Raw genomic sequence first — 13,473 nt, forward strand, 5'->3', positions numbered from 1 at the left:
TTGAACAAAATCATATATTGTAAAATTTCTATGTCAAATTATATCAATAATTATTCCCCTTTCATTAAATTTTCTTTTTAGTTTCAATAAAATATCTTATAGACAATTTATATTCCCTTGTCATTCTAAGAGGAAACAGATTCTTTTAAGTATCAATATTTTCCAGGATAGTCACACATTTAGTTAAGGAGAATACTGGGACACGGGGATATTTACAAAAAGAGAATTGATTTTAAATACATATAATAATTACTCTATTTTAAGAGATATCTCACCAAAGGCTAAAATGATAAACTTTCAAAGTGGTACTAAATTGATTTTATTCAAGTTACTCTTTTAAATTATTTATGTATAAATATAAAAATAATGACATTTGGATATATTTAAAAGGTCCCAAATATTTCTCTCTCTTGGATGTACATAACTGATGAACGCTAGAATAGTACGAGACTTTTGGAATTATAGGCTTAAATTTGGTAGAATGCTTTTTTTTTTTGGCTTGAAAAAGGTTTCTTGTAGCCCATAATTTTAATAACACCTTTCTATGAAAAAGCATCTTTCTATGAGTATATTATCATAGAATGTTATAGTTGTTCTGAAAAGGGCACATTGAGTCCTCCCTCCCTCCTTAGGTTGATCTTTCTTAGTTCCTTGGGCTTCCTTAAACAGAATCACAATGAGACAGCAAAGAGGTTTTTCGCTAAAGGAAGAAGCAACATTGAATTTTTGTTTCAACAGTAAGTAGGAGTCCTTGATAGCCTCATATTTTGGCAAGATCTTTCTTCTAAACCTGCCTGAAAATTTTCTTTGGCATGAAGGAGGGATACCAGAAATCAGTAGCAGACAATATAAGAGACAAGAAAAAGAGTGACAGAAAAGAATATTGAGGTTAAAAAGAAAAGTTGTCTTCAGATATTGAAAGGGCATTTCAAGCTTGTTCACGTACAAAGGAAATTTTTGCTTTCTTTCTTTCAAGGACGGGTGTTTTATCTCTTCAATGACAAGAAAAGTCGAACTACCCATGGGTAGATCACAAGGGAAACATTAAATGATATTTGTATTCTCTCCTTCCAGGCTAATTGCTTTGTCCAAACATATAGTGTGTAAGCAGGGTTCACTCAGGTCAAGGCGGAACTCCAAGCTCCCGGCTGGAAAGATGTGAATATTTGCTCTGAAGATTTACTAATAACTCTAGTCAAAGGTGTTAATCTTAAATGGAAGTTCCAATACAACAATTTTATTCATTAGAACCATACAGAAATATTTATTATCAACATGATGTTGACGAATGAATGTTGTTCATGAATATGTACCCTGTGCAACGTTTAGGCAATAGCAGCCAGAGAAGAAACTTGGTGAACCATGCCTTGACTTTGGAATGACTTGGGGAAACGGTAGAAGACATCATAGGAAATCCTTGGGGAAGAAGGAAGGAGATAAAAGTGGAATCACTAAAAGACAGTCAAATGAGCCCACAGTCAGGATCTAAAATAGAACTCTCAAAATCATATCAGAAATGTAACTTTAATCTCTTAATTAAAATCCACAAGGCAATAGAGATATATTCAGAAAAGATCTGTTAGGCGGTCAACTGAAAGATTCTCCTACATGGATTAACACAATTTTTAGCTAATGATAATCAGAAGGAATGGACATGTCATGTGATTGTCACCATATTTTATGAGCTAGCTTTCTCAGACAAGGTTTAAACTCTTAGCAATGAATCTTAACCAGTAACTCTTTAATATCTCCACCTTCCTTTCATTGGAAGAAGTGCTAGCGTATAATATGAGGAAGGCAACATATCAAGTAGTGGGATTTTACTTCTGGCAGCAAATATATGTTCATGTCATTCTTACCTGGCCCCCTTTAGGCTGGTATTTGATGTTGTCTGTTGAGCCGATTTTGGATTTGACGTTCTTCAGGTCTGGCAGTGGTTGGTTAATAAGCCGAAGCTGCTTGGGAGTAGCGGGAGATTTGGGAGGAGTACGTATGATAGCAACTTTCTTCTCACCCGGCACCAAGATGGCAGATTTGGGGGTTCCTGGTGTGTGAGGGGTCCTGGGATAGCTAGGGGTTCCAGGAGTGCCTGGTGTGCGTGAAGAATAGCTAGGTGGGGTGCCAGGAGTGATGGCGGTTGATCCAGGGGTAGTGGGGGTCGAAGTGCCACTTTTTCCTGCTCTGCGAATTGGCTCTGACCCTACATAAACAAACAAAACCATAACATCAGCAAGTTCTCCTCAAGGCATCCGTCTTCCCATAGAGTGTGAGAACTCATAATACATCACATTTCTAAAGCCTTTAGAATATTTATGGATTACACCAATGCTCAAAAAGGTGACAGCCTCCTTTTTTTAGGCTCATAACCTGCTGACATTTTTTTTGAGCATGCATTGCTGTCAATGCAAGGATAAAACTTGGGCTTTCCTGATTTCTTCTTCTTAATTCTCATTATGAATGTGTCAAATGCTATTTTCTACTTGTGTGATCATTAAAGCATACGGATCTGCCTTTAGCTGCAGAGAGTCTGCACTTAATGTTCTGTGTGGGCTCATATTTACTGAAGATTCCTTGAATGACATGCAGACCATTCATTCCTCTGTGGTATCACTATTCTTTGTATCTCATTCCAAGATCCAAGTGGACATACAACATAAAACTGTGTATTTAATTACAGAATTTTGGCCTGCATAGAAGGTTATTTATTGGATTGCGTTTCCATGTTACTCCCTCAGCTTATAGGGAGGAGCACTGTGAGTTGCAAATGCGTTTATTGAAAGCCATTCAATTATGTCATACGTTGTTCTACAATATCAGGCATTTCCTTTATAAGGAAATTCGTCTCAGATCTTAATACTAAAAAAAAAAGTCTATTTCTCTCCTTAGAAAAGTAGGATGTTTTAACAATATATTCACAGTGAATCTTGTACCTGATTGTGTCTTCTCCTCTACCTTCATTACTAGTTTGGCAGTTTGAAATCAAATCAGTAATCCCTGTCAATTATACAGGATATTGTGAAGGGCATTTCTTTGCCTCAACTTGACTTTAGCCTTGTTTGATCATTTAACTCCTTTCTCCCCATTTTCCTACACTATGTTTCTCTCTTATTATTTTTTTAAAAGTGTTTTTGAATGCCATTCAAATGCTTTTTTAAAAGAATAATGACATAAATAAGAGTACAACACTTGACAGATTTCAAAGCACTTTTGTGAATACCAAACATTTGATAACCAAACACATACAATAGTTAGAGGCAGCTCTTATTATTTCTAATTTAAAAATGAGGACATTGAGGCTCATTTATCCAGATGATACTAAATCTAAGCCAGATGTGATATTTAGCTTCTTATTTGTTTTAACTTTCTATTAACTCTAAAAATCTTTTCTATTAAAATAATACACCTATTCCAATAATAGAACACTTATTTACATTGTTTACATTTATTATAAACATTCTTTCACCTCTTTTTTTGGTATTTTATAGAAGGGCATGATTTTTATTTTTTTCCACTGAATATGTATACTTTGTAAAATCAATGAATTTTCTAGAAATTTTGTAGAGGATAAAGATATAACTCATTAATTGTAAAATCGATGGAGTGAAATGGATCTTGAGTCATCTAATGCAACTGATCATCAGTGCAGAAAGTTCTTCCTAAGAAGGGGGGCAATTATTCTTTGCTTAACTATTACAAGCAGTGAGCTCAAGAGAGCTTCTGAGATAACTGTCATCTACAGACAAAGTAAATCTATCCAATGGTCTAGGTTCAGTCTCCTGGAGAAACACAGAACGATTTTACTTTCTCTTTCAGTGAACAGTTTTCACACATCAAGGCAAAGTTGCCCCGTGTTCTTTTCATCTTTTAACATAAGGTGGACTTTTCAAGTGACAATGTGAAACAGGATACGAGAAGAATATAGTGATAAATTAGTGTACCTTCTGTGATTTTTATTGCTTTCCACAAAAATGACATTTCAAGGCCAGGATGATACAGTCACACCTAACTTGGCTTTCTGCAGCTTCCTTGCTACAGATTTTGTTCATGGACTGAGTCTTTGACATAGGCTTGAATCAGTCACCGTCTTTCTGAAAAATCTCTTCAGAAACCTTATTTCTTCCTCAAATGTTTTCTTCATGACTTCATCACCTTTGAGGAGCTCAGGTATTTGGGGAGAGGAATCTTCTCAGTATTATTTGCCACTGTACCCAGCACTGGTGCTCTCATGGGGGCTGCACACTGTCGCAGTTCAACGTACTTTCTTTTTTAATGGTATGAGTTTGATTCAGAATTTATCAAAGTGTGCTGAGGTGATTTTTACTTCACGGAGACTGAGCTGAAGCAATATTTTGGATGTGCATAACAATTTTTACCAAAAGAAATATAATTTTTTAAAAGTAAGAATTATTTCTATACTCTTAGAATACAGATTTAAGCTTTGGAAAAGTAAAGGATGAAGGTTTTGTGTTACATCCAGAGAATAAGGAAAAACCACAAGTATTAAGCTCGTAACACTGCTGTTCCATAGATATGATCCATTTTTATTGTAATGAATTATGTTCTAGTCATCAAAATGACAAATTTGAGTGTTTTCTATTTGTTCTGAATAAAAAAGTTAAATCTAAGATACTAAAACAATTAAAAAATATTTACAAGTTACTTTATTAAACTATGTTCTTATTTATCTTGTCAACTCTTCAATGACAATGTCTTTCCCTCCTTTTGGGCTAAATGAACTCCCTGCATAGCATTTTCTTTCAAATCTTTTCAACAGCTGTACAAAATGCCAGAACATTCCTGTGTGCATTGAAGGAGATGACAGGCAAATGGGAAGAGGCAAACTGCTTGCTCTGCTAATTGTCCCAAGGCCTTTTAGCTATTGCTATGTAGAGAAAACACAGATCCTGCGTCCTCCGATTATCAGAGTATCAGTTATGTTCATTACCAAATAATATAATGCAATATGCTTACGAACGCAAGTAAAGTTAGAAAGTCAAAATAGAATTGTCTCAGAACATAAAAAGCAGTTTATATATGGACACATTTTAAAAGGCAGAGCACAGTGGCTTGAAGATGTGGATTGATGGAGAAAAGTGCCATTTTGCTTCCATAGCAACAAATACAAGCACAATTCAAGGTGTGCCTCTGGGGAGCACTTGTTGCCTCTGTCTTGTCTCAGCATCGCTGGGGTTATTGCTGATGCCCAATTCCAACTCCAGACATTTGGAGTTCAAGTCTTTTCTCTGGAGATTACTAACTCTTAAATGCTTTCCTTGCTAGTTCATTTGAATACTTTATTTTTGCGAAGGTAAAAAAGAGTTTTAGTGATTTCAAAGTGTTTGAAGCACATATTTCAAAAGATGTTAATGCTTCATGAAACCAAATGGTGTAGAGCACAATTGCTCTAATTATAATGAACACTTTCACTGTAGGCAAAAACGCTGTTTAACTATCATACAAAATAGTCACATTCGAAGTGCGCCAATTATTATTAAATATTTAAAAAATAAGTGGTGAAATCAACTATGATGTGATAGTCGTAGCAATTTCCACCATTTTGTAATGGATTTTCAATGACAGAGATACCATTCTCTAAGTAATTCTACAGAGCAGTTCTCTAGTACTATTTCTTCCAAATAAATATAAAGACATTAAGAGGGCAGGTTATGAAGTCATCAGCGGCCTGAAAATCAAACTGAACCACCTACTAGCTGTGTAGCATTGGACTTGTTACCCTCTCTAAAAGGTCAATTTTCTCATCAATAGACTTAATGAGATTATTAATACCTAACTATTAGCACTGTTAATTAAATTGAGCGAAAAACATGTCTTAAGGTTTTAGCATCTGGGGCTGGCCCGGTAGCGGTTAAGTTCGCATTTTCCGCTTCGGCGGCCCAGAGTTCACTGGTTGGGATCCTGGGTGGGGACCTACTCACCACTCATCAAGCCATGCTGAGGCGGCATCCCACATAGAAGAGCAACAACTCTATAACTATGATACACAACTATGTACCGGGGTTTTGGGGAGAAAAAAGAAAAAGAGGAAGATTGGCAACAGATGTTAGCATAGGGCCAATCTTCCACAAAAAAATAAAAGATTTTAGCATCTATATGTGCTCAATAAATGGTAGCTATTTTTGTTGTAATATAAACATATTTATGAAAATAACTTGAATTACTAGATTTCTTGGTAGCAACACAACATATAAGTGAGTACTGATTGGAACATTCTATATTCTCATATAAACTGTGATAATTGCCAACCAGTGCTTTATGGGCCATCAATCAAAAGAAATTGAAGCTACTGCACAGAACATGTTATGTTTACAGCCTCGTTGGAATGCAAATTCTTAGTAAACTGAGCAAGATCTGAGGTTTTGACTGTTGACTTTCTAGTTAGATTTTAGGACTTGGAATTCTAACAAGGGTTAAGCTTATATAGATATATATTTTAAAAATCCCTGACTATTGGTTTTCTCTACTAATTACTTCTTCTGAATTTTCCTTTTTACTCTAAATGTGAAAGAAGAGAAAAAAATATATTCTGAGAAAAATAACTTTATTTTAGTCCTATTTAATGGATAATAAGGCAGTAACTACTCATTTCTCCATCAATCGTTTTGACTCAAACAGCTGTTTTGGACCCATTGATAGTCTGGATTTTCTGATTCTTAGGACAAATATAATCTGTTTTTAATGCATGTTTTATTTGGAAATGTCAAATATAAATACGTTATAAGCTCTACTCCACTTAAGGATTTTTTTAAAAACGATTGAAAAAGCAGCCAAACCAAAATAAACCTACTAGTGGTCCGCCGTGCTGAAGAGGAGATAGAACTGTTGAGAGAAAAGGAATTTTCCTCTCTGTCTCCTGACCCACCTCGGCGAGGAGGGAGAATGGAGGAAGGTCTCGGCAGAGAAGAGCGCTTTTCCGGGCTCCTGGGTACTCCATCCTGATTAGGAAAAACAGAAGAACAACGGGTTCTTGTGACTCTTTACTCTAATTCTACAAAGTGATTACACTGCTCGTGCTGTTTTGCCTCCTGTGCAGATAGATGAATTTCTTCTAATACACATTACTGAACTTCATATACTTACACGTGTTTCTACTTCAACACTTTTAGAAAAAGTTCCTCTCTGCCTAAAGGTTTTATAAAAATATATTATTTTGGAGTTAGTGCTAATAATTGATTGTGAAATTCAAATTCTAAATGATAACATGGGTAAAATGAATTTACTCAAGTAATCGCCAGTAAATTAATAATTTTACTGAAAAATCTTCATTACATGATAATTTATGAACCAGAAAGGACGGGCAGTATGGCATTGTATGCATAATATTTAACAAGGACCACTACCGTATACTGTGCATTTCTGTGCCAGGAACTCTAAGCACTTTACATCTATTTATGATTTAATTCTTACCACAAAACATTATATGCATTTTATAGCTGAGGAAACAGGTTTAATCAGTTTATGTAATTTTTTCAAGGTCACTGAGTTGGTAGGCAGCAGAGGTAGCTTAAATCCTGCTGTGTCTGATGCTGAGTCCAAATGATCTATTATATATAATGTAACCTGTTCTTATTAGAGTATATGGTATTATGCTACCTGTAATATTACATAGCATATATTTCATTTGTATTGAAATTTTATTAACTATCAAATAAATAATTAATTATGAATGGTACAGCTAAAAAAGACATTTTCTCTTTTTTTAAATGATGAGACTGTTCACAACTATTGAAACTTTCAATTTGTATTTGTTTTTAATCAGGTCTATTGTTTATATGTCAAACACCTTGGAATTTAAATTCTCTGCTTTCACACGTTTACCGGCTTGTGCCCTGTTCCCTTCCTTTCTGCACCTGGACTGACCCCTGCCTTACCTTGTCCCCTGATTCTGAGTATGCCAAGCAGTCTGTGGAGCCCTCTGAGGTGGGCCGGATTAAAACACCGTCAGAAAATGTAGCCCTTTTAGTGGTGCTAGGGCAGGCTGGGCTGTGTCTTGGGGACTTTGTGCTACCCTGTAAGGCAGGAATCTTTGACAAGGTAGAACTCTAGCCATGAAAGAAAGCAAACAAAAACACAAAATAAACCAAACTATGAAGCAAAAGGAAAATAAAGAAAAAACGTATAAACATATGAGAAATTAAACATCTACTTTTAACGAGAACACATGATAAATGGCTGTAATCAATGACAGAGATGTACATTTGGGAACAAGAGATTCTCACTGAACGTCTTTTGTTAACTGGACCTAACTTAAGAATACTCATATATGAGAATATAGATTAAAATATTCTTTATGGATTCTATGTATAAGGTCTGTGATTAATCCATAGGTCTTACAATGATACCATATTTGGAAAAATATCTTGAGAGACTGTTGGAATTATTCCTTTAACAAACATAGCCCTTAAGGTATACATATAATTGATATCTTGATCACATTTTAAAAACTTTAGAACAAGGTATATTTAAGGCCTAATAATGGAAAATATTCTTTTAAAGTTGAGAAAACGTATTTTCAGATTATCTACATTGATTTCATCAGAAAATCGCAGAGTTTATAGATACTGAGTTCATTTTATGAGTAAAATGCATACTGGGGACCAAGTTATACCACAGAATTAATAACATTTTAATGCATGGACTATACTTTGTATGATGTGCGATAAATCCTAAAAACGAAAGTCAGCACTGAAGAGATTGCCCACAAAAATTACAAGACTTAATTCCAAGAGGTTGATAATCCCCGAGGAGATTGACGGCAAGTAAAAGTAAGTGGGTTGAATGTGTACGGCTTTTGGAGAAAGCTCTGCTCGTATGCACATGTCTCATGGGAGACTCTGTTACAAATACAGACAAGTTTGACAAAGCCAAGGAGATTTTATCTTCAAATAATTAATATGATTTAGCTGTTGCAAAAATAGCAGTTGAAACTGAGATTTTTTTTATCTGAAGCTTTAGCCACCATAGCCACTTCAACAGAGGCATACATCTTCACAGCCTGCAGGGATCACTTATTGTTTTACAGACCCAGCACCCTGAGTGGGAAGTGTAACTGGGTCGGCACAAGTCAGTCTTTTTGATTGATGCTACCCACAAAATAGTGAATTTCAAAAGTGTGATATAGGAAAGAAAAACGGAGTCACTGGATTGCCTCAAATTATGAAAGACAACTACTAATCCCATGCTAAAAACAAAAACAAAATAAAACAAACAAACGAAAAACCCAAATGAAATGAAGGTTCACAACCAAGATAAAATGAAAAATCAAAGACAACTGTTCTGATGGAAGGACTGAATATCAGAGATAAATAAGAGTTAATCTTGGGCTTCTCGGAAACTTATAGGAAGAGAATGAGGTTACAGAGAAGGGAAAAAGAGGATGTTAAATGAGAAAAAGTTAGAAAGAATGGTGGCCTAATCTCTTTCCTTCAGAAAGACGAGATCGGCATTTACAAGGAAAAAAGTTAGTTTTGTGCTAGAAGACATATATGGTTTCTGTCCTAAGTGTAAGCATTGAATGCCAATTCCTGCTGAGTTACTTGAGGACCAAGGGATTTAAAAATTTCCTAAAGGTTCTTCAAACAATGTCCACTTAAAAATTCTTTTCCTAACAAGGGAAAACTCAGACTTACTTTCTATATTTGATCCTAAAGACTTCCACCTTCCAAATAATAATAGTAAGCTATCACTGTTTATTGAATAAAAATTATGTTCTCGACATCACACAGTGTACTGTTTTATAAAATGACCATACTTAATGTTCACAACTAACTTATGATACAGGAATTTTTACTCCTCCCCTTATTTTTCGAAAATTAAGACACAGGCAGAAAAAGATCACATAGCTAATAAATATTCAACACTTGGACCTGGTCTATTTCACACCCATGCTCTTCACCACCACAACTCACTAGTTCCCCATCAGAAACAGAGGTGAAGAGACACAAATCTTGAAATCACACTGTGATCAAAATAAAGACTAGTATTTACCAAAGCAATAAAGAGATTCCATTGCTTGCCATATGTTTCAAGAGTATGTCTGAAAACACTTATATAAAAGTCAAATATATATATGTTTTTATCAACATAAACCCTTGGGTTCAAGATGATATAAAAGGCTTGGATGTCACTGGAAATGAATTCCTATTTTTCACAATGAATAAAATGTGGAAGTTTAAAATCTTACTAGTTTTTAGAAAGCTCAGGAAAGAACTGTGATTTACGTATCATATATGATGGCTCAGACCCAGAACATTGTGATACACTACTAGTTAACATTATTCAAATTATTGTTAAATTTTAGGATTTCATTAGTAGTTTTTTAATTTGTCTTTCAATTAGAAAGCAGTACAATACTTCGTGTTGGCTTTGGTCTTTCGGAAGTTTAAAAAATATGGTTCATAGTATAAAAAATAAAATTCACAAAAGAAGAAACACAGAATATTTCTAAACATATGAAGAAGTTAAACATCATTAATACAACCAAATTAAAAGAATAAGATATTTCATCTCCATAACGTGGCAAATATAGAAAAGCCACAGGAGTATCTACTAACAACAGTGAACACAGGCACTCGCAGACACAGCTGGAGGACAGGTAAGTCAGTAACCTTTCTGGAGGACAATTTGACAATCTGTAGAAAAAACTTTAAATATGGACTTTCTTCTCGAAACAATTTGACTACCAGAAAATTATCCTAAGGAAATGCATATAGATGCATTCATAGATTTAGCCAAAATGATTTCTACAGTAATACTGTTAAAATAACAAAAAAATAGTTTGAATGTCAAATACTAGGGAACTGATTAAGTGTATCACTGAAAATAAATAAAATATATGGTTATGTAGTCATTAAAATGATGTACAAGAATGTTTAATGACATGGAAATCTGTTTACTATTTAATTAAAAATGGATACACACTGTTTCCATTTTTGTTATTAAACCTATAAACGCGTAGAAAGAAATTAAGATTTTACATCAAAACGGCAACTGTAGTTATCCTTAGATAAGGGGATTATAACATGTTTTTACTTACTATGCTCATCTACATTGTTCAATTTTCTCATATTCTTATTTTGTAATAACAACACTGAAAATGTACTAGAAAATGGTTTAGTGTAGATGATAATGGTTTATCTTGATTCTAAGAAAAGTAAATAAATTGGGCTTCCCCATTTTTGCCAGATCATCGCGCTGTTCCCTATGTTTTTGTCTCACTAATGAAGAGGCAGCCTCAGTCCCAGCTCTGCCTCCCCGACCACCATCACATCATTTCAGAAGACGTTAAGACACACCTGAAGGCCACCGAGAATCGCTCAGGGCGAGCGAACGATGTAAAATGATGTTTAAGAGTAAACATCTAACGTCTAAGTTATATCTAAAGTTATTAAAATGTTGCCGCTAATACCAAAGGGAACTTCAAATGAAGAACAAGAAACAAGTCATTGTACTTACAGAGGCTTTGTCCTTTGCCTGTTTGAATATGCTGGGAGCCTGAGTTGATTCACCGCCCGCTGCTGTTGGAAAGAGGAGATACAAACGACCCCAAACTTAGTGGCTAAAAACCACATGAACACATTTTTAAAACCTTTTGGATGTTCAGTTGTGTCAATAGACTAATATAAAGTGAATTTTGCTTATTTTGAGACTCAAATTCAGTAACCGAAGAAACCTGAATAATAACAGGATAGCATGTGGCTCCCACTATAACGTGTGCTAATCAATATAACCCAGTGTTTACCAAGCACAGGTGAGCACACCAATAATCTTCTATTCGTTACCAATGTGCTTGTAAATTACTGTTACATGAGGATAGATCCTTTAGAATGGAAGTCACAGGATAGCATCTGAATGCCGTAGAATTTAAGGAAAAGGGAACAAATTGGTTTCTAAGGTTGGCATGATGTAAAAGAGCGTTCATGGAGATTCCCAAACCCTTTTTATGTAGCCATTTGCATATCTATAGATATTTCCGCATTTTATATTCAAACTGTCCTGGTCAGCCAACCCCTTTCCCTCTGTACCCCTTCATTTCACAATATGAAGGACACACTTGTTTGAGGGGAAACGTACCACATGAGAAGGGAAGAAAAACAGCTTGTCAAGAAGAGAAAACACGAGAGGACTTCAAGCCCAGTGATGCAGAACGTGTTCTGCACATGCATCTCCTGGATGAAATTAGCGCCACATCTGTTACTGCTGTTTCTCTGGCTGCTGTTTTATACTTCTGGTCTCGATTTTGAGCTCCATCATCTCCAGCACATCTTCTGTCTGTGACTTACCTGACCTGACTTAAAAATCTCTTATGATTGAAAACAATCCTTTGTTTTGGAAAACTATCCTTATTTAAAGATTGTGCTTAAGGGCCGGCCCCGTGGCTTAGCGGTTAAGTGCGCACGCGCTACCCTACTGGCAGCCCTGGGTTCAGATCCTGGGCGCGCACTGACACACCGCTTCTCCGGCCATGCTGAGGCGGCTCCCACATACAGCAACTAGAAGGATGTGCAACTATGACATACAATTATCTACTGGGGATTTGGAGAGAAAAAGGGAAAAAAAGGAGGAGGATTGGTAACAGATGTTAGCTCAGGGCTGATCTTCCTCACACACAAAAAATAAATAAATGAAAATAAAAATAAAAATTGTGCTTAGAGAATGAAAGGCACAAGCTTGTGTGTTTATTTCCTCCTCAATTTTCTTTCATAAGAGAGAAAACGTCAGAAAAAAAATACTTATCCTTATCAGCACTCTGAATAAGTTTCAACAAGGTTTCATATACCATACGCATCTCTAACAAAAAAATTAGAACTGGCTACAATATGCTATTTAGGACTGGCTAGTAAGATTACTCATAGATTTTGGAACTGAGTTTTTTTTTTTAAGAAGCAGTACATATGATCCCTCCCTATTTCTATGATACATCTCAAATTTCCGTGACATACATAGTTTGCTTCAAGCCAATGACGCTCATGTTTGGAATATGCTTTCTCTATGAGTATCTCAATATTCGAATAGAAAAAAGGAAGGCCCTACTTAATCCAAAGATCCTAAACTTCCTTTAATGAATCAATTAAAAAGGCAGTTTACTCTCAGTGTGGTAAATTGAATACCAATGACATGTAGGTACTTCACCAAACCATTTGACATTTCCTCTGAAATTCCAAAATCCTGATATATTCTTTCAGCCTTTCAGGTAGCGTATGGAATTTTTATGCCCAAACTAAGAGATTCCGCCCGCCCAAGTCCTTGTCTAACTAGAAGAAAAATTCCAAGTTTAATGGAAATGAACTAAGATGTGATACAAGATTTAGAAATGTCACATTAATTCCTAACTCTTAACTTGGAGGAACTCCTCATCCTGAACCTTTGTCATCAAGGTTTAGGTATAATAACAAGCCTTCCACTTTCAAATCCGGCCTTAGATACTAATTCTTCAGGGAAAGCACATGAGGTGAT

The 13,473-nt window shown here is 35.4% G+C and overlaps 1 protein-coding gene across 39 annotated transcripts in view; it reads right to left on the reverse strand.

Moving 5' to 3' along the window:
* Positions 1-13,473, reverse strand: part of MAP2 (microtubule associated protein 2) — a 281,613-nt gene that overhangs the window by 20,371 nt on the left and 247,769 nt on the right. For 16 of the 39 annotated variants that reach the window (XM_087424902.1, XM_087424906.1, XM_087424907.1 and 13 more), the window contains 4 exons: positions 11,473-11,534; positions 7,890-8,060; positions 6,806-6,953; positions 1,860-2,200 (listed from right to left, as the gene is read on the reverse strand). In XM_087424902.1, coding sequence (XP_087281028.1) covers positions 1,860-2,200; positions 6,806-6,953; positions 7,890-8,060; positions 11,473-11,534 — 722 coding nt within the window. Of the gene's footprint in view, positions 1-302; positions 1,417-1,859; positions 2,201-6,805; positions 6,954-7,889; positions 8,061-11,472; positions 11,535-13,473 lie in introns of those variants that run through there. The other 23 variants (XM_087424924.1, XM_087424920.1, XM_087424922.1 and 20 more) reach the window with 5 other exon arrangements.

This window comes from Ceratotherium simum, chromosome 37, assembly GCF_057802395.1.
Source record: "Ceratotherium simum simum isolate JZ-2026a chromosome 37, ASM5780239v1, whole genome shotgun sequence".
NCBI classification, from domain to species: Eukaryota; Metazoa; Chordata; class Mammalia; order Perissodactyla; family Rhinocerotidae; genus Ceratotherium; species Ceratotherium simum.